The 22063-nt window shown below is 47.2% G+C and overlaps 1 protein-coding gene across 1 annotated transcript in view; it reads left to right on the forward strand.

The window, feature by feature from the left end:
- SCML4 (Scm polycomb group protein like 4) overlaps positions 1 to 22063 on the forward strand; it is an 84148-nt gene that overhangs the window by 15769 nt on the left and 46316 nt on the right. The window contains exons 3-5 of the mRNA XM_005445721.3: positions 10274 to 10482; positions 18384 to 18513; positions 21087 to 21287. Of these exons, the coding sequence (XP_005445778.2) occupies positions 10285 to 10482; positions 18384 to 18513; positions 21087 to 21287 (529 nt within the window). The 5' untranslated portion in view covers positions 10274 to 10284. The remainder of the gene's footprint in view (positions 1 to 10273; positions 10483 to 18383; positions 18514 to 21086; positions 21288 to 22063) is intronic.

A 22063-nucleotide genomic window follows, 5' to 3' on the forward strand; every position in this document is an offset into this window, starting at 1 on the left:
TGGGGTCATTGCCTCTTCCCCCCTCCCATCTCCCACCATCTGACTTGAATACATTGACCTTCTCTGAGTTAGGTACCTGCTCCTTCTTCCTGTTAGATATAAATGTCAAACACTTTTATTTTTTCCCGCAGGAAGGGCAATGCATAGCTGGTTCAAGAAAACACTGGAAGCATTAGGGAAATTATCTGCATATTTGGATCCTTGGAATCATAGAACAGTTGGGGTTGGAAGGGACCTTTAAAGGTCATCTAGGCCAACCCCCCTGCAATGAGCAGGGGCATCTTCAACCAGATCAGGTTGCTCAGAGCCCCATCCAGCCTGGCCCTGAATGTTTCCAGGGATGGGGTGTCCTTCTTTGAAGTAAGCTAGCAGCTTTATGGCAGACACTGGTTGAAGATATTCCATAAATGTAAAAACCACTAAACACTGGGCTGGGGGGGGTGAGGGGGTGGGGAAGGCAAACAATTATAAAAGAAGAGGCCAGAGCATTGCCAGACAAGTGAGAAGGAAAATAATAGAGTATCAGCCAATTACAGACTCAGCTGGAGAACTCAAATGGCTGTAATATAAATGTTGCTCATTTCACATTCATTTGTTCCAAATGTTTGCCCCTGAAAATTTAATAGACAGCAGAAAGGATCCATGGCTTATGAGTGATCCGGCTTCTGTGCAACACACAGAAGATGAGAAAGAAAGTAACTGTGTTCAGAAGAGACACTGGTGCTTTCTTTGCTGGTCTGAAGGTTGTAGATAAATAAGATACAGCTTTGTGTGCCTGTAGTTCAAGGAGGGTTAGCTCGTTAACCACACAAGTTCCCCACTGACAAAGCTAATGGCGGGCACACCGGCAAAGTGTGTGGTCAGAAACAAGGGCATTTCAGCTAGCAATTGCTTGGCTGAATACATGAAACAGGACCTGCTACAACAGAAAGCCCAATTTAAATTTAATTGCTGGTTCCGAATCACAGCCTCAGTTTTACAGGTTGAAGCCCTATCAGAGCTACAAACATTCATGTATTTACAGAAAAATTTGTTCCAGTGTCATCTGATTATCTAATTAATTAATAACAGACATCCTGGACGTCTTTGCATCTCCAGCATTCGAGCTTTGAGCTGGGAACACTGAGGATCTTGGTGCTGGAAATCACATCTGGTAGTTCAGGGAGAAAAGAGTGATGTGCTCTGCATCCAGTCACTGGAAAAGTCACTTGGTCCTGGGCTGCAGATGGCCGGAGGCAGGGCGGCAGGGAAGCAAGTGGAGAGCCCATAGAACGTATCTTCAGTTGATTGCAGCCTGGAAAGGTAACGGTCCTCCATTACACTTCGCTGCACCCCGAAGCATGCTGGTGAAGCATGTGTCCCATCAGCCTCCTGAGCAGGAGTGTGGAGCCTGTGGAGGCAATCTGGGAGAGGACCTGCCTCCTTCCAAAACCGGGCAGCCTGTCGGCGCTGAGGGGAGGCCTCTTAGGTGAGGTGGGGAAGGTGAGAAGATAAGTGGAGGCAGGCTGACAGGAAGGCTTGGCAAGCAGAGATTGCAGGTCTGCAGGAGTAACTACTCACACAATAAATACCAAACTTATAGTACTCAGTTTTCAGCCTCAGCTCTCCAGCCTGCCTCTCCAAGCTTGCAAGAGGGAGTTTTGCACAGCGCCGGGACCGCTCCTCCAGCAGCCCACTACGTTTTACCACCCTGACCACTTCAGAACAGGGTATTTTAACAGGCTCTTTCTAGCAAACTGAAGTGGCACCTCTGCATACGTAGATGCTGAAGCAGGAGGCCTTGGGGTGCTGAGGGGAAGGACTCAAGTGTTTTGCTGGGACCCATTTGCTTGCAAATGGGAAACCACAGTCTGAGGCAAAGACCTGCAAGAGGAGCTCCACCCTCTCCTGCAGCTTGCCAGACACTTTCTTCTTGTTTCTCTGCAATATCAGAAGCGGTGCTACCAGCTTCACATATGAGAGGGAGAAGGAAGGCATTGCCTTTGTTTTCTCCCTTTTTTGTGCACATTTGGCTTGACTACCTCAGCAGAGTGACCCTTGCCACTCACATGGCCTCGTCGCGTCCATTTTTCACATCTTTCCTTTGGTGCTTTGCCCGTGCTCACTTGCTCATTTCCTCAATTCCCTGCCACAGGCTACTCGTCTGCAACAAAAACGTCAGGCCAAATGAAGAAAGGTAAGATCAGGAGGCGAGGCTGGCCTCAGCTGCTCCTGGGGGTCCTATTCTCGCCAGGGTTTTCAAGCTCTTCTGGCTCATTAAGCAAACCTGAGTGAGAGGGGGCACGCAGCTACTTTTCTACCTGCTGTCACCAGGGTGCTATCCTTCAAAAGAACACCTCCTCAAGGACAGCACTGTCACTGCTGCTGAATTTAACTTAAAAAAAAAAAAAGTATTCAGGCTGTAAGATGACACCAGGAACAATTTTTCCTTTCTTTTGCCCTCAGTAACAAGGAAAGGAGCAGACACCATCAATACTTTTTGTCTGGATTTTGAAGAATCCTGTGCTATTTCCTACTAGCTCCCTGGCCCTTCATTAAGGCACCCAGAAGGTGAGAGGGAGAAGAGGGCAGGGTACAGCAGGAGACATGGCTTGCGTGATGCCTGCTCCTTTCCCGCTCCAATGCGGCAACTGAAAATGTCGGTGGCAGTTCTGCAGAACCTGCGCTCGGCAGCTGAAGAGCAAGCCTGCTGCAGGACCCCTTCTGAAAGGGCTCTGCCACTCGCAAGCCTGGAGCAGCCAGTAAGGCATCTGTGGCAGAAACATTGCTGGGTTTCTGCTGCACTGGGTCATGTTTGCAAGAGTAAAAAGATGTTTTCTTGTTTGAACTCAGTTTGATTTGGATCCTCTGGCAAATTATTTAACAAAGGACCGTGCAATTCTATTGCAGTGTAACCTTCAGCCCATTGCAGCTGCAGACGTTCAGGTAAAAATGGCAGCAACTAGCTGCAAAGATAAATGTGCTATTTCCCAAGATGCAAATAGCCAAGCAGCAGTGTGCCAGCCATGTCCAGACCAGCTGCTGCACCTCCTTCAGTACCCACGAAACAGGGCACAAAATCACAGAGCAATTAAAAGAACAGCCCCAAGTAGTTTACTGAGCAGAGGAAAGAAGGATGGTTGGTTTCCATAGATTTGTGTCCTGTAACCGCCTGATTCTGGTGGGTGTAAGAGAGGGTGTCAGGTCTGATAAAAACATTGAAGCTTTTATATTCTCTCTTCTGGTCTCACTGCCTCATAACACAGGTGGCCAAAACTGGGAGAGCACAACTGGGGTCTCGCACCTCTGTCTTTTACACATTTCCACGATACCTGAAAACCTTTGCACCCCTTGCTGTGGTGCCCCGTCAGGTCTGTTTGAAATGAGTCAACGAGTCCAAAAGTCATATGAGGAGTGAAGAAGTGCACAAGCTTGTGAATACACGAACTCTTACTCTGCAGGAAAGCAGACTAAAAAGATGCACCACCTTTTTGCCATGCATGTCTCAGGCACAAATCGATGGCATTGAAGGAAAACTTGCCCATCCCACCCTCACTAGTGCTGCCACGTCCCATAGTCTCTCTGGCTGATGCAATGGCTGCAGGATAAGGTAGGCAGTCTATGCAGTGACAGATGCTGGTATATGTTGTTTTGGATGCTCCTACTACTTCTGCTTCTGTTAAGGAGAGTTAAATCTTTGCTGTGCTGCAGAGAGATAATGATATGTGGCTACCAGCTCTAACAGAAGATTACAGCTCATTAGAAATCCAGGTTTTTACAGCCCAGAACAAAACCGCATTCACTCCTCCTTGTATCTGCTTACAGGCTTTGCTGTAGCACTGCTCCTTGTAGAGAAAACTCACAAATACCTCCTCTGAATACCTAAGGATCTATCTCCTCCAGAGTGGCTCCAAGCAGAAGAAATGGTGTTTGTATTTTATCCAGCCTTTTCTAAACTTCAAACATTGTGAGAATGTTTAAAACACGAGGCAGCTGGCAAAATTCAACTACTCAAGGAACTAAGAGGGGAAGCACATTATTTTGTCCAAATGAGAGGTACTGAAATATTTTGTCCACTTTTCCTTGAGAAACAACTTGCGGCAGTGGGTGAGATATGGGTAATGGGAGCGTGAGGAGCCTGGACCCTGTCGTCAGCTGGCCTTGCCCTGAGCAGGCTGCTTCACATGTCTGGTTGCCTTCCTGCCTCCTGGAGGGGATACAGTGGGACATATGGGAGAAGTGAGACACTGAAAGTGTAGGAAGTTCCTCACTGGGAAGGCTGAGATGAGCCCAGGAATCTCAAGGCTTCCTTACCTATGAAGCTTGAGTTTTCACTTCCAAAAAGGAAATACTTTCTTCTGCAATGTAATGTACTATTAACCAGAAATATCCTGAACACAGGATAAGACAAAACTGGCCATTGTGGGTACGCATGAGTGACAGAAGAAACATGTATACATAGGACATGATTAACTTCACCCTAATGTCGGGTATAAAAAAGACAAATCAAACCTCACATTTAGAAGTGGGATTAGTTCTGAATTAACATACCTAGATACAGATGTCTACAAGGAAGCGACAGAACTCCCACGATCATCAAATTGTACCTGGTCAGTGGACCCTAGAGCCACTGAGCCCACCACAAACTACATCTGTATCCCACCAGCTGAATGACTGCACGCCTTCAACCATATTGAAGATCTCCACTGATACCATGGGAGGTCAGACATCAAGCCCACACAGAGACACCTCTGTATGAGGGTCTCAATGTAGCTATTTAGGTGTCTTAATCTGTTATTGAATTATTCCCTACAGCTAAGTCTGGTTGCCTAAAATAGTCATCTAGTGCCACCTGAAATGACCTGAGGTGCCCAAGACATTTTGGCAGATGTGACACAGGGCGTAAGAGAGATCACATCTGAAATGACCAGGAGGAACCTATACTGAGGTGATGGACGAACTGAGGTTTGAAGGAAGGGGGTCAATCCCATTCTCAGTTCCCACAGCTAGCACAGGTATTTGTGTTGTTTCTTTAATGGCAGGTTTGGGAAAATGGGCCCTTCTACTCAGATCCCATTGGCTGGACAGTCTCAAGGGCTTTATGTAGAAATTATCCTCCTGGAGTCAAAATGGGCAAGAGAGTCCCTCAGAGAAGCAGCTGCTTCTCAATTCAGTCCCCAAGGCAATAAGCAGGAAAGAAGAGCTTTGCAAATCGCTGTAGAAGAACTTAATGCCACGGCTGAAAATTATCCTGACCTTTCTCTGAGCAATGGTGAGATGGGTGCTCTCCATGCAACATCATTAGGCAGTCACATCCAGACATACAGAGAATATTAGCAAAAATTCCTACTGTCTGCTTCACTAAACACTTAGCTTTCATGTACTATGTGGTGCTGCTTTGGTATTCATGATGAAGAGATGTGTAACGCCTCATGTCCCTGAATACTACCCGAGAGGAACATGCAGGTATAAAGCTTTGCTTCCAGATCAGGCAATGCTTCTTGTTTTGCTCACCTGCTCCACAGGCCATCACCTCCGAGCAGTCACAGCCAAAGGGCTGCCCTGCTGTGCACAGAGGAGGAGGGGAAAATAGTCCTGTTACTGGCTGAAAAGGATCGCCTCCCTCCCATTTAATAATGTGATATTCCCCAGCAGAGTGTGCTTTCCTGAACAACAGCTGAAGGGAAGACAGACAAGATCACAAGAAGTTTGTATCTTTTCTACATATGGCTATTGGGTATGTAGATCTGGGAGACCTGAAGCTCTGCAGGAGTCAAGAGTTGGAGGCAGGGCTGCAAGTGCTGGCAGGGACTCCTGGGCCAGAGTCCTTCTGCAGCTGGGGTTGGTGGCGATATTGGGAGTGAAGGGCATTCTCCTTCAGCTGCTGTGAGATTTTCTACTGGGCTGTACTTTTGCCACTCCTTTGGCTTAAGGCACGAATAGCTTGTTCCTTCCTTATGCATCATCTCTGTGCCAGTCCAGGCATGGGTTTGCACGAGACCTGGTGTAAACCAAGTTTAAACGATCATCCTCTGGAATTACCGATATAAAATTTAATGTGATATTTTTACCTTCAGCCCTTGCAGTTACTGGAGCGCAGGTTAAAAGCTGCATTTATTGCAGGCATTTATTTTTATTAAGAACGGATCTTTGCAGTCCATCAAAAATGCTCAGCTTGGGAGGAAATGCACTGTAGCTCCATCTGCTATCAACTGTAGCAGGGGTCCTCAAACTACAGCCTGCGGGCTGGATACGGCCCCCCAGGGTCCTCAATCTGGCCCCTGGTATTTACAGACCCCCTCACTCCCCGCCCCCCCCCCCCCCCCCCGGGGTTGGGGGGGGAACCAAGCAGCCGCAGATGACTGCCTGCCACTGCATCCGTGCGCCGGCCCCCTGGTTAAAAAGTTTGAGGACCCCTGAACTATAGTTTCTACCATGGTAAGCGGTGATGCAGGGCAAGTGCAGTGTAAAGCACGGGCCGTTAGAAACATCCTGCAGGTCTCCAGTGTCGGTCTGGTGCATGTTTTTCTCTTCACTCCAGCATTCCATGGGGGCAGACTGCTGTGGACAGGGTGCTCCTCAGGATCCTCTGAAGCCACGGCAGAACCTCCTCTTCCTGGAGGAGGCAAGATGTCACCCTTCCTGCAGTGCTTGGCCAGGTATCAGGGTGGGGAGAGGTGTTCCTCTGCTGCCTCCTGTCTGGGATATATTGGGGCAATGTGGAAAGCAGGTTGGAAATTAAATTTCCAGGTGGCAATGTTTGAAAGACAAGTAAGGAAAGCTTACCCTGTGTGTAGCCCTGCATTAGCAAGTGATGAAAAGCCATACATGTAAAGCAATTTCCTTGTGTTATTTTTAAACTAAGAATAGGAAAGTGGTAGACCCAGGTCAGAGTGAAGCTGCACCATCCTTGGCCATCCAAAGCTAGTGCCTTAGGAAAAGTACAAGGACAGGGCAAACAAATACTGATTTTCCTCCCAAAATACTCCCCCAGGCTATCTGTACTACAGTGATTCCCTGAACTGAGGCGGTGCCTCTGTTAGTAGCCTGTAATTTGCTTCCTTGAATTAGCCCTTAAATTGCATCAGGTTCTCTTAACTTGCCTTGAAGCCACCAAGCTTTCCAGCCACTGAGCTGTGGGTCGAGCCCCGGCTGTGGCAAAAGTCAGAGCTGCTCCACTAAAGTCCTTCTGAGGGAACACCCTGACTTTATCGGGGGGCAGTCAGACAAATGTGTCCCTCTAGCCTCTCTGGCCAACCTGCAATTTGACTGTGTGTTTTGCCAGCCTGCCTAAGAGCTTTCTCCTGCGCGTGAGAGGATGTTGTGCTGTAACCCCTGCACTGTCAGAGGCAATTTTTGCGTCTTTGCTGCCTTCCCCACGGCTGGGGAGCACACTTGCCTTCCAGGATCTGCAGCAGCGTAACACAGTAAATGCCACCAAAGGTGCTCTCCGTTTCCCTTGGCATACAAGAAAGAAGAATGAAGTCACGGTTGGGCTTGTAATTAAGTGTAATAACAACTTGTATACTGCAGCTGATTTCTTGTCTTTTCCATATCAATTCAAATATGTTACACTGAGAACATTTTGTGTGCAGCCCAGTTGGGTCTTGTGTGTCAGCACATGTGGCAAGGAGTTCTACAAGGTTTTGCCAAAGCACAGTGTCACAAGCATTGAGAGCAGAGAAAGAGGACAAAAAAATCGTGATTGCTAATATTTACTGTGTTTCCTGACCACACTGTGTTTTATACTTCACCAATTGCAAAAGAATACCCCATTTCAGTCAAAGAAGTGCTCCAGGTCAGCAGATCTTTTGCTTCAGGAACTGTTAACTCTGAGTTTCTGAGGTGCCACCAGCTACCTTTACAATTGAAGGAGAATACAGCAAAGGCAATGCAGTGAGGTGCTCAATGCAGATCCTATCCTCTGTCTCACAGCCTCCTGGCCACCAGTGGCCCCCACCACAGGAACCACTGCTCTTCCCCAGGTGGGGGGCAAGCCTGGGCTGGGTTTTGTCTTCCTTGGCCCCTGTCAAGCTCCCCTGTGAATGTTTGTGGTGCCAGGCTTTGTTCAGAGCAGAACAAAGTGCAAAGCTTGAAGCACCGGGCTTTCATAGTGGGTTTTTGTGCCAAATCCAGGGAACTCCTTGCATTTCCTTTTCCTGATGGACTCCCTGCCTGCAGCCAGCCTGTAATGTAACGCTGAGGGGATGTTTTGTTTTGGGAGGTGGAAGAGACACCGAGGGTGTCCTTCAGAAAGCACTACAGGGAGGAAAATGCACACTGCTGAAGACAGAAGGAAAGCAGTGATGCTCAGGATAGACAGAGCCTTTCCATTTGACTCCTGCTGTGGCAAGCCTGGTGCTTTTAGCTCTGAAAGTATAGTCTCTGCAGACATATGAGACTTTCATTGGGTAAAAATCAGAGCTCATGGCAGGTTTTCAGGTGGTTCCTGAGCTGACTGAGCATTCCTGAAGAGTGCAACCACGGTGGCCCTGGGCAATATGGTAAATTAGGCACTGCAGGTGTGCTCTGATCTGGTGTTAGACATTCACTGTTTGCGTGAAAGTTTTAGGCAGCCAGTGCTGAAGACTGAAAATGTTATAGTCAATCTATAAGTCCTGCCATATGTAATGGATCTGTCTGAACTGAGCGGATACCCCTAGAGTTATTGACACCCACCGCCCACCCCCCAATTTTTAATATATTGCAAATAAATGCATTTACTGGAGGGAAGACCTAGAAGCCCTCTGTTTTTCTTATCCTACAGCAGACTGTGTAAAGTACTGACTGGATAAGACCAGAGAAGCGAGTTGCTTGTTAGTCATGCTTATGAAGTTTTAACTAGGCAAAACGTATTTGCTTTTGCAGCAGAGAAGCTCCCAGCTGCAGACACTTGTCACCAGAGACCCCTATCAAGTGGTACCTGCCCCACTATGTGGGTAAGCAACCCCGATTTCATTCCCAGCAATGTCAGCTCTGATCAATCTGATCACACTGGGTTCTGAAATTGTGAGATTTGAAGTGTAGTGAGAAATCTGTAGATTTTACAGTTTGTAGATGTTGTAAAAAATTGTAGTTGTAGTAATAAACAAACCTTTACTTCCTTTATGTTTTTTGAGCTTAGTGGATGCTCTTGGACCACATCTTTAGGCTTTTGTCTGTATCTGAGAGAGCTATGAGTCTGCCCTGTAAAAATGGAGAGCAGGGAGTCTTCTGTTATCACTGGCCTGAGGGAGCATGAAATTGAAAACGTCAGCCATTGCAAGGCTTATCATAAAAGCATGAGAATTGCTTAGACCCCTATGTCTAGCAACGTATGCAGGCAGGACTGGGACTAGTATTCTGCCCACGCACAGGAAAGCAGATGCCTGGACAAACATTTGAAAACGTATTTCTGCAGTTGTTTTTTTTTTTATTGACCTTTGTTAGCACATGACCCTTGCCAGAAGCTGCTAAGGATGCTGTATATTCCCTTGATACTCTGTGTATGGTTACATATTTGTTCCCTTTATTAAAACCTGCACAGAGGAAAATGGACCAGATCCCACTCCATTGCCCCTGCTCAACTTCATCAGCTGCATGGAGTTGTGGTGAAATAGCAGCTTTTGATGGAGTACATCCAAAAGCCCACTACTAACATGCGTGGTAACAGATGCTATAAAATTCCAGAGAGTAAATGTTTGGAAATTCTCCTTTAACACAGCTACCTTGTGCCAGCAACCTTGTGGTCCAGTTCAGCCTCCCCACTCAGAAGTGCTGCGTATGAAGCGGAGGGAAGTCCATTTTGGTATGGGTAGCACTTCTGAGGTGAGGGAGGATTTGCAGAACCGCACAATTCGGAAAAAATCAGGTTGGCAGGGACCTCAGGAGGTCATCTACTCCAAATCACCTCTGAAAGCAGGCACTGACTGGTGGGTACAAGCTCACGCCTTCATCATGCTTATCTGCAGGATGCAGGGTCAAGGTGGCTGTTGAGGGATTCACCTATTAGACATCTGCAAGAGAGACATCTCCACCTGAGCCAGCTCCCTGTACTGTATTCATGGTCAACAGAGGGAAACGGGCATGGCAAGGGTTTTGTCCCACTTTGGAGGAACTGATCCAGCTGTGGTTAGGTGAATCCCACCCAGGAGTGCACATCTGTGGCATATTTCTTGCTCCGCTTTATAACTGATGGCAATAGGAAAATGGCAGCACGAGAAAGCTGCCTTCAGATGAAAAACCTAAACTGAAAAATGAATAAAAAGCTCTGTTTCCCCCTCCTTTTTTTCTCTCCCTTTTGGTTGATCGGCAGCCCCGGGGCAGATGAGCCACTTGCCGTGCCTGCCACCCAGCCTGGCCCCCGGGGAGATGCAGTCCCCCAGAGTGGGGAGGAAGCGAGGGCGACCCCCACTCCAGCCGGCGCCCATCAAAATGACTGTTCACAACCTCTACTCAGCACCAGCTGGCGCTTTGCCGGTCGTGAAGATCCCAAAGAAGAGAGGGAGAAAACCCGGGTACAAGGTAGATACGTGATTTTCACACTCCTTCTCCACCTCCTGCTGGTTTTAATACATTTTCTCCTAGAATTTCAGGTGAAATGCAGGAATGGAGGCAAAGCTGCGCAAGCGTGGGGCAGAACAATACAAAAAAAGTAAGAGAAGCCGGTTTGTCTTCTACCTGAGATAGTGAAAAATGGAGGAAATCTATTTTTCTAAAGTTTACAGTTGTTTTAATTTGCGTGTCTGAAAAGAACTTGCCTTGTGCAGTGTTGTGCGAGATGGCTGCGCAGCTGCTGGGAAGTGTTTCTCTCTCTTTTGTCACTTTTTTCTTCCTTCTCACTTTTTTTCTTCTTTCTCACTAATGGTGATTAGAAATGAAATAAGAAAGAGAAGGAAAAGGAAAGGAATATAGGCAAGTGGGAATAAAAGGAGGAAATAAAGCTAATTTCCAAAGGTGGAAAAAAAAAAAGGACATTTTAGAAAGTAATGAGATTTCTCTTACTGAGGGAAAGGCAGTTTTGAATATTAGTCTGCTCACTTTGGGGGAAAATCATGCACAGCTCTCAATGTGACCCCGATGAGGAGGCAGGAGTAAAGAAAGCAACCCTTTCTTTGAAAAAACCAAGCTATTTGCCCTTGCTTAAGCACGGTGCCAGCAGGCTGGGGCTCTCCCACTGTGCCCCCCTTGCGCTCAGCACTGGCAGCACCATCATGCCTCAGACCAGGCAAAAATGGGACCGTGATGCTGAGTGGAGGAGAATTTATTTTGGGGAGTGAAAAAGAGCTGCATTGTAGTAAGAGATCTTGTCAGTAGACTGCTCCATCATTCTCTCCATCTCTGCCTGCAGCCAGCTAGGGGCACCATGCATGTTTGCTGTGCCCGTTCCTTGTTTTTAGTGGGAATGGGTACAGACATGCAGTCTGTTACAAGGAGGGCAAATTACTGACTGTCAGAAAATAATAGCTGGTTAAGTTCCTGATATCTGAACAGAAAAGAGAGTAACAGAAGTGGTGCATGCACAGGGACTGCCCCAGCCTTCCCTGTAGAAGGTCTTGGCCCCGGTTGTTGCCCGGCTCTTCCCTGGGTCTCCCTCAGTTCGTGGGAGGCAGCAAGACTCCATGCACAGTGCTGCTGGCTGAGTTCCATGTACAGGGACCAAATGTCTCAGCTCCTCAGGTTTGGGCTTTATCTAGAGCCGGCTACCTTTATTGTTGCTCTTCCCTTCTTTTTGCCTCCTGCCAGACCTTCTTCTTCCTCCCATCCTCCATCCTCCTTCCTCCCTCCTCTCTCATTTCCAGGCAAGCCCTCCTCACCACATCTCCGCATCCCATTTCCAGAATCCCCTGCTCCTCTGCATCCCCCTGTGCAACACCTACTGCAGTAGACATCAGTACCTCAGCCCTTAATGCCTTCTGCTCATCTTCTGCCTCCTCCTGTGTCTCTCCCTACTTCATCTATACCCCTCTCTGCTATGGGGGCACATTTTGAAGTGTGTTTCAGTGTGTGCTCAAAACAGACCTTGCATAGCTAAGAAACAGTTCCAGCTGCAGTTTCCCATTTCTTCTGAAAAGCCTTAGCTTTGGTAACGTGAATGATACCACAGCAGCAGCCGAGCAGAGCCAACCTGACAGCAGGCTCAGGTGTCCCTCTTGGGGTTACCACAGAATTCTGTAGCGGTAGTCCAAAACAGAGCTGCTTGTCCAGGCTAAGACTGGGGCAAATGCTGTAGTGTTTTGTAAAATCCGAGATATGGAAATACTTAACTATTTTTCACTTCAGTGCTAGCTTAAAACTCTGGGACAGAGACATCTGAATTGTTTTACTTGAGGTACTTGTTATTACAAGTTTATTATTTATTATATTTATTTCCCTTTATTTATTACAAGTAATAATTTAAATTATTACCAGTAAATCTGGGTCACTTGTAGGCTCTTTAGATCAAAGCCAACCAAATTTGGGATAATGATTTGGAGATGTGGTGAAATTGAGTCCCTGAGATGATTAAGTGATTTGCCAAATACCACAATGAAGAATTTTGGCAGACCACATCCCTTCTGCCCCTGCTTGTCTTGCAGACCCACATTTCTTACTCCTGCATTCATACTTGATTTGTCATTTGACAAAAAATATTGCTAGGGAGTATGTTCTCTTGCACCTCAAATATACCCACCCACCTGTGAAAAAGCCTTTCACCAACCACCACATATTTGTAAGTAGGAGAAGTGAAAAGGGAGACTTAAATTTCCTAAAATGCTGCAGTAACATTGTATGTCAGACCTGGGTGGCTGAGCACTTGATTGCTGTTGCCCCCTCTCCTTCTGAAGGGAAACTTTTCCCCCAGCTGGGTGCCACACGTCTCCTCCCGGTCCCTAGGGACTTAGTGGGGAGGCGGTGGCATCCCTCCTTTGGCAGTGAATTTGGGATGGTGTTATTTCTTGGTGAGTGGCAGTGAGTATAAAGGCACCCTTTTATAACCGATGGCTTGAGTTTCTGGAGCTGAAGCACCCGTGGCATCTGGCCTGGCGCTGTTTATTTGCGCTAGAGGATTCATACACCAAAGTGACGTTTTCTGTGAGGTGCTTTTGTACGCTGTGTGCTTAGCTGAAGTGAACCCCTCTCCATCAAAAACGCTTCCCCAGCACGAGTCAAAGATTACATCTTTTGATAGGGAACTCTAGCTTGATTTAATTAGCTCGCTAATTGTGTGACTTTCAGATACCATGAGACTTAAATGCATTTTAAAAAATGACTCCCTGCCCAAATGGCAGACAACCAAATTCTTTATAGCAACCACATAGATGAATCATTACAGAACAGATGAAAAAAACCTTCTGAATTTTTAGAAAACTAGGAATTTACAGTCTAGATTTAAATTTATTTGGCCAAGATGTGAATAATAGGCATTTTTAATCACATGCTTTTTATAGCCAGATGACCCATTGCCTGTTTTCATTAACATCAAAGCAAATACCTATGTCTTCCTAAAATGATATTTTATCACGCTTCACCACCAGGCAAAGTCCTTTTCTTCACCATCCCATTTATTTTTTCACCTTTGGTATAAAATTTCATCAGTTGTTTTTCAAAAAACTGTTTGCACCTAATGCCAAGCTATTTGCCATAAAATTCTGTATTTTCCCTAAATACAATATTCTTTCTGACTGTTTAAATCTCTAGGAAAAAGTCTATTCTGTCAGCAGCAGGGAGGTTAGTAGGTGGATCAGTTTTATTTCTCTGGCTGTAAGTGAGGGGCAGCCCCAAAGAGCTGCCTTGAAAACCTGCGTGAGGGCAGTCTGTGTTAGCACCGTGGGCGACGCGCGGTGCTGGAGGACATCGGAGCGAGATGCGCACGGGGCAAGGCTGCAGCAAAGACCATCACATCCCTCCCAGCAGGCAGACAAGCGATGGCCCCATCCGAGCAGCCTGAGGGCAGTTTGTCCCCCGGCCATGCTGCTGCAGCATCTCCTGCTTGGGGAGATGGCCCCAGCCCCGGGGTCAGTGGTCGGCCCGGACCTTGCAAGCTCCTGCCAGGCCGAGTGGGCAGTGAGAGTTGCCCTGTGCAGGGCAGCATGTGGAGTGACAGTTTCCATGACAGGGCACAGGTTCCCCTGCTGCCCTGGAAGCCACTATTAATGATGACAAACAAGCAGTCAGGATTCGGACATGCTAGGACCGAGATTGCACAGACAACCTTAAAGTGCCCTGGTTGTTCACCTGTCCTGTAAAAGTTCACAGGACAAGGATAGTGCCTTGGAGTTGAAGGTTGCATATGCTCCTCTCAGGGAGTGCCTCGTTCACTGCAAAACACTTAGATGTAGGAGGCTGTGTGCAGACTCCCCTGCATCATCTGCTGCGCGGAAGAAAGGTATTGCATGACACCAGAAGAAAAGATGGGGAAGACCTTGGATTGTGTTTTGCCTTTGCCAGCACAGCACTGACCCCTCTTTGCCCCTGGTGACTGAGCTAAGCCCTGACTTGCCTCGTGCTGAGCCTCCTCACCGGCAGCCAAATGCACAAAGAGCACGGGGTGCAGCCAAGGACCCCAAAACATGTACTCGGAAGCTCTGTGCTTCCCTGGTGCAAGTTTAACGGCACCTTTCTGCCCAGCCATTGGAAACTTACACAGCAGGAACAGGCTGGCCCAGGCACTCACCTTGGTGCACATCTGCGTGCACATCTGCAGAGGCAGGAGGTCGTTTTCTCTCCAGCAGCAAAAGCTGTTGTGGCCAGGAGATGCCTCTGCCCTCCTGGCTGGAAGGACACAAGCCCATGGGGACATGGTGAACCCCAGCCTTTTCTAGCAAATTTTTTGTCAGGACAAGGGATAACCAGTACAGGAGAACTAGGAGCCATAAAGATGAGGACCTACGATCCAAGTTGTTTAAGAAAAGTACAGGGAAAGTTTGCACCATGATTCATCTTGTTTCTTTCCTGTCCATTTTATTATACAAGCTGGCAGAGAACTTGTTCAGAATTGGAAAAAAAAAAGTTATCTAGGAAATGTTCTTCCCCTCTTTCACTTTTTTATTTTTTTTTTTGGTGCGGGATGACGGAAATACCACCTAGATGAGTCCTGACTGTTCTGAAGAGGTGTGCAGGTTGTAACAGAAACTCCAGAACTCAACAGGGTCCTCCCTGCCTCGGCCACTGCATACTCACACAAGCCCCTAGCTGGCATCAATGGCACAAAAGCCCGTGCTTTCTCTGCATCTAAAGCACTGTGACTTTGGTGAAGTAGACACATTTATTTCCTACCCTAAATCCCTGATCAGCTTTGTCTGATCTCTTTTCCATGGTAGAAGATCCATAAGAGTGGAGGGATTGGTTGTACATCTTGTTTTAAAGCAACCATTGCCTTTTACATCTCATGCTGTGCATAATAAAACCTATGACAGTTGATATTCAAAAGTTGATTCAAATGCCTTACCGTGAGGATTTCCCAAAGTGCTCTGACAGACTTTCTGTCTCTTTTTTTCTCTTTCTCTTTCCTTCACTGCTTTTTTTCACTTTCATGCATATGTACTCTCTACTGCCAAGCTCTCAGTCAGCTGGTTGATTGGGTTGGCTTTTTGATAGAGAAGAATCAGTCCAAGAAAAGACATCTTTAAATGAAATACTTTCAGATTTACACTTGGCAATATTCAGGGACTACTCAGGGTTTCAGTGCCCGGGAGGTATTTAAGCCATGTTTGCTAGTGTACCGTCTCTTGTAATCGGGCATTGTTTTATTTTGATCTAATGAAGGCACATCCTCTGCTACCCCTAACAAAATGGCATTTATCTGTATCCAGAGGCTGTAGAGCACATACCGTTGCTATTAAGTTTGCAGTAAACTGTTTGCTAAAAGGGCAAACTGCCAAGAAGGGGCTTCCAAGCTACAGGGTTTACACAAGTCTTTCCCTCTGTTTAATTGCTCTTGAACACAAGACTGCCTGGGCCTCCAAGACCCAGGGAACAGGTGGAGAAAGAGGTCTGCTGGGCACTGTCCCACCTCTGCTGGGCTGGTGGTGCTGCTGGGGCAGCACACACTCAGACGGTGCACGAGGCTCAAGGGCTGGAGAGGGTACTTGTGCGCCCGTGTTTGGGGCCACAGGGCTGTGAGCCAGTAAGGATGTTAAGGAGCCAACATGCAAGTGAAACAGAAGTTACTAGGTGTGCTGTTTCCAAAATAGTGTCTATATAGATGTGTGCATGTGTGAGTGCATATATTTATTTTTATGTATATGTATATATAAATATATATACAAGTATACAGGTACATCTCTATACAAATGTATATACTTTTATATTGGTGTATATACTATGCACAAACACACATGTATATATGCATTTATTATATATGCATATACGTGTATGATCAAAAGCAAGCCTGGAAGCCCAGCATAGGGGGTCTCCAAAGTTTCATAGTGCCAAGCCACTTAATCATAGAAAAGCGAGACATTGACGTGTTGCTAAAGAAAATAACAAATCATGCTGGTTCTCACCTTCCTACATGGGATAACCCCCAAACTGGATGAGTACCTTGATTTTTGAAACGCTGTTTTCCTCCCATTTATTTTAATTGCTTAGAAAACAAATCAACAGCACTTTCCTGTTCTTTTCTGGTCCCAATCTGAAGGCAAGACAACCTACAAAAACAGGACAACACAGGCACGTGAGGGCTGCTGGCACTAGCCAGAGACCAGCTCATGGTCCCCAGTACCCTATGGCCGCCATACAGCAGGAGGTCAAATCCATAGTTTGTCTTAGATTCACTTACTGAACTTTTTTGCCCTTGTTTAGGCTAAATCCAAAGGGATTTAGCCTGCCCCAGGGGATGGAAGGCAGTGACACGATGTGGAGGTGGTGCCTGGCACTTCTGAGGCAGGTGGAATACCGTCTCTGCCCAGACGCTGAGCAGTGCCCTGCAGGGGATGGTGCCTGGGTGATGGAGATAGCTTTTGTTTCCATCTGAGCTTATTGGGCACATCTTTCCACAGGAACTTCTCTGAGGGAAACTCTAGGTTGCATAAAGGAACCAGTTCAGGAAGGGCCTGGTGGAGGTCCGACAGGCAAAAATTTCACCCATCTCAACAAAGATGGCCTTTTTGTTTGTTTTGATGGGTACCATCCCAGCACAGGCTGCTGTGCTACTGAAAGCAAAGGAGACCCTGAATTCTTTCTTAGTGAAGCCCTTGCTGGGATAAACCAGTAACTGGGGAATGACCCAAACTCCCACAGATGTAATGGTAGACAACCCACTTGGATGGCACCTAGCCTGACAGCCTTCCCTCTCCTCTAGTTTTCTGTTTTTAGTTACACTGAAACAGTGACCATTATTTCACAGTTGTAATCGTAGTCATGCACAACATGAATATTTATCCAAAATGACTTCTGCTCTTCACTGGGACTTGCTCAAGGTTTTTTTCTTAGTAGGTAGTGGTCTGGCTTTATTTCTACCTAAAATATGCTTTGTACATTATTTCCAGCTTGGATGTAAGCTCTGAGAGAAGCAATATTCTGCTAATTTAATAGGGCTAAAAATTCCTTTTCATTCTTATGCTTGTTACTTATAGCATTTTTACCTTTGGCCACTGAAAAACAGCCACAACAAAAATATCACCTGCCAGAAGAACAGCTCAGTGTAGTATATGTAAATATACAAACCAGCCAGCTGCATGCTTGGCTTTCTGCTTTCCCCCGGCTTCCCTTCATAGCAAAAGGAAAAGCAAGAGTGGTACCTTCAGGTCACATCCATCACGTCAGCTCTTTATAATTGTGAGGACCTGATCATCACCTGACTGGTGAGATGTTGCCAGGTACTGGCAGCATAAAGATGTAGTGATATTGCACCGTAAATTCCCATCGTGTTTCACTTCTCCAAGCCAGGCTGCAGGTCATGAAGATTACTGGGTGCAACAGTGCAGCAGTGTGTATTTACTACCTGTTATAACACACTACAGACCATGGTCTGAACTTATTTACATGGGTGTCAGCCCAAAGTAGCCTCTTGGTGCCACTGGATTTACACAAGATTTACACCTCTGTAACCAAGAGCAGAATTTGGCCCTAAATTATGATGTAGCTAAAGACCCCATTTTTCTGAGTTGCGGAGAATTGTTTACACCCACATGAAATGGGTCGTAAAATGCCATTGCACTGATTTGTTAGAGTGTTAGAACCAATTTGCTCAGGTGTAAATAACTACCCGGTGGGTGGCATAATATTTGCATCCCATAACTTAAGGTGTTGCTGTCTGCTGCAAATCAGTCAGGCTTCAGGCTCCAGTATCGCACCGGGAGCAGAACGGATGCTCCTGGCCTGGAGAAAGTGATGCAATAGCAGATTGCTAATGAGTGGGAGTTCATGGGGCGTGACATACATGGAATAAAATTGGAATATCTTGTGTGTACTTTCATTACCCAACTGGTTATTTTTTGCAGCTGAAATCTCGTGTCCTGATGACTCCCTTAGCAATCTCTCCGCCGAGAAGCACACCGGAGCCAGATATTAGTTCCATCCCCCAGGATGCAGCTACGATACCCAGCTCGGCCACGCCACAGGCTCTCACAGGTACCCAGCCTCAAGTGCTCCTTGGCCAAGGGGTGAGCAGGAACCATGGGCTGCCAGCCGGAGGCTGTGCTTTCCAGGACAGGTGGAGCTCATGAAAATGGGATGTTTGCAGATTAGACTGGCGGCCAGTGAAAAAGAACAGACATGTCCTGCAAGAATATATTTTGACTGCCATGCGTCAAGTTTAGTGGAGACTGCAGATCCATTCTCCTTGAAATGCAGACATCAACATCCCATGAATGCTACCATTTTATACCGAACACTCACCCCACCAAATGGGTTGCAATGACCAGACTAAACCCCGGTGTGAACATGAAGCATCTGTTACAGCTTTGGGGAGAAGGATGGAGAAGCCATGTTCTGACTGTAGGCAGGGTTACCAGGACATAAACCCTAGTGCCTTATCACAGCAGCAGACCTGGTTATTTCTGACTGTAGCCAGGGAAAGCACAACCTGATTCTTTTTTTGCTTCTGTTACCAGAAGTACCATAGGTCAATGCTTTTAAATTGATGTAAATGAGAAGAAAATCAACAAGATGGTTGATTTACCCTGAGATTTCAGCAGAGAAATGGATTAGATAACATTAGAATCTAAACACAACACATAAATCCCATTATTTCTTAGCTGGGATGCACAGAGAGGAAGTTTTCCATCTGCTCTGGTAGCAGAATGATAGTAAACGTAGTGATGATGACGATAATAATATATTTTATTCTCATTTATCCCTCCACATCTGAAGACTGCAAGGCACATGGCAAACATTAGCCAAGTGGTGTTTCATAGTGCTGCCCTGCGTGGTGCGCCTGGTGCCACTTTTGGAGGGGGACATGGTGGCACAGTCCACCAGCCCCACTAGATCACCGGTGTGGCTGCAGAGGCAGAGGCTCCATGGGGCATTTCAGGCTCTGTGGATGTGATGCCCGTACCTCTATCTGCCCACCCCATGCCGCCAACACCTTTTCTCCAACCACCTTCCCAACGGTGTGTGTAGGCTCCCACCAGAGCAAGGTCTGCAGGAGGTGGAGGCAGGCTCAAGCCAACCTTTACCTCTCTGTCTGCACCAAAAGGACTATAGGGGCCCTTGCTCCCCAGCGAGGGACCTAGCACGCTGCCTGCAGGCTTCGGGGTCCCTTCTGCAGCTGAGCCCTGGGCAAAACCGGTGGCTTGTCACAGCAGAAGCCACATCCTGCAGATTCGGTGAGGTTTGGCATGGTGGCGTGCCAGGCAAACTGCACCCTGACAGTCGTGTCCCCCGTCCCCCCGCTCAGGCAATTCATGCATGCTGCTGCTGTCTTTCCATTATCCCTTTGTTTGTTTGGTGCTTACAAAGTGTAAAGTGCTATGTAATGATAAGTATGATTGCTATTATCCTCCTGTTTACCCAGGATATACTGCTTGAGCCTCGTCTGCTGTTCAGTGAGAGATGGGGTAGCAGAGTGTGCTGTTGACAGTCACACTAGATTTTCATTACGGTGATGCAAACTGTAAATTATTTCCAACTTTACACAGCTGTCATCATGTCCTCCACTCTGCTTGATGGGTTTTTTTTGTCACATATCTGATTTCTGTCAGAGGATAATGTTATATTGTTTGAGAGATGACAGCTCGAGCACACTCAGCCAGCTATTATAATATGTCTCACTTTAGCCTGACTTTAGGCTGTGTCTCAGCCGCCCTTAGTTACCACAGTATTATCTCTGCTTCCTCCAAGACACAGTTCCAAGCTTAAAATAAGCTCATGCTAGTGAGAGGGGAACACTGATTTTTTGGCTACTGCCAGCAAGCCTGGTAGCACGTAGAAAATCTGCCTTTGCAGGTGATGCCGTATGAAAGGAGGCATGCAGGGCTTGGCTGCGGAGAGCCGGGGACATCCCTTGCAGAGCCCAGCTGTGCAGATGTGGTCCCAAATGGGGATTTAGCACTGCACATGATGTACAGTCTCCCTCGAGGTGATGCTGTTTGCAGAGCGCTGGGGTGGACATGGAGGGTCAGGAAGCTTCCAAAGACCACAGTGTCTGCCACGGCACTGTGCAGCTCAGGGCAGCATAACCCTCCAGAAATTACAGCTGCATAAAGGTCAGAAGTAGCAAGGATCCAAAGTCTCCCAAAACCCATCTCAGAGCAGCGCTTCTTAGAGGGCCTCTCAGTGAGCCGGTCTGAAAACACAGGAAAAAACCAAAAAAACCCCAAACACACCTCAGGCTGGAGTTTACCTGTTGCTGTAAGGTCACCCTGGCTAGTCACTGTCCTGCACTCCTTGGGCATTTTTTCTGGTCACCAGCTGCATGGACAAGGCAGTCTGCAAGAGAGCAGCCCCCAGGCACATACAGGAGATACAGGAGCTGCTTTGGTTGCATGTGGCTTATCCTCACCTGTGACACTGAGCAAGACTCAGCTCACCTCACTTAGGCAAGGGGTGATCAGTGCAGGGAAGCCTGGCTGTGCAAATGGCAGCAATCCACCAGTGAGTGTAAGAGCTTGTGAAAGAAATAGAAATGTATAAAGCTAGCATTTGCTAGGATGCTCTCAGGGCCATTTTGTAATAACCTTGTTGGGATTTTGTGCCTACAGTCTGCATTTATGTCAACAAACAAGCGAAGGTGGGGCCATACCTTGACAGAAAAAAAGTGCAGCAGCTCCCGGAGCACTTCGGTCCCGAGAGGCCGGCCGCAGCGCTGCAGCAGGCTGTGCAGGCATGCATCGACTGCGCGCTCCAGCAAAAGGCAGTCTTCTCACTCATCAAGCAGGGCTATGGAGGCGAGATGGTGTCAGGTAAAGCATTTTTGTAAGGGGTGGCTGGCCACTTGGGAAGTGCTTGGAATCTTAACCTGATCCCCAGTTCTGACTGTCCGAGCTGCCCCATTCACATCAGTGGGCTGGCAACCAGCTTTGAGCATCACTTGCACCTTTGTGAAATGAGCAGCTGCAGGAATTGCCTCAGTGTCAGATGAAAGTATATCGGTAAAGTGGTGATTCAGGGGAGGAACAGGGCTAGCTCCAGAGCCCTACGTTTACCACTCTTCGAAAGTGCTGAGGCCAGGCCTGTGAGCTGAGTCTTTCAGTCAGCCAGACAAGGATGAGCAGCATTGCGAGCCCTCTCCATGCCTCACGTTGCCGACACATGTTGCTCTAAAGGAAAACTCACACAGCGTTCAGCTGGTGGTGTGTCTTCCGCATGCAGCTCATAAGCCAAATCTGTTCTCAGCTGTAAGAATTGCAAAAGTCCTGTGGCAATCCCCCATATGGCAGGACTATACAAATATATCAGAGGAATTGGAGATCACAGGGAACCTCCCAGGAGCTCCTCATCTTCCCACAGTGACACTTCTCGCTGTATCCTGATGAGTCTCCCATGCCCCACGCTGAATCCCCTGGTCTGGCTCTCAGACTGAACACGAACTTTTCTTTTAATCACAGCAAGACTTTTGTGTCACAACATTGTTCTTCCACATGGTGATGCAGTGGGAATGAAACAATGATGGGAATACAGGAACAACGCTCTCCAATGAGCTGTCGGGGATGAGTCAGGCATGAACATGAAGCCAAGG

This window comes from Falco cherrug, chromosome 6 (assembly GCF_023634085.1).
Source record: "Falco cherrug isolate bFalChe1 chromosome 6, bFalChe1.pri, whole genome shotgun sequence".
Taxonomy (NCBI): domain Eukaryota; kingdom Metazoa; phylum Chordata; class Aves; order Falconiformes; family Falconidae; genus Falco; species Falco cherrug.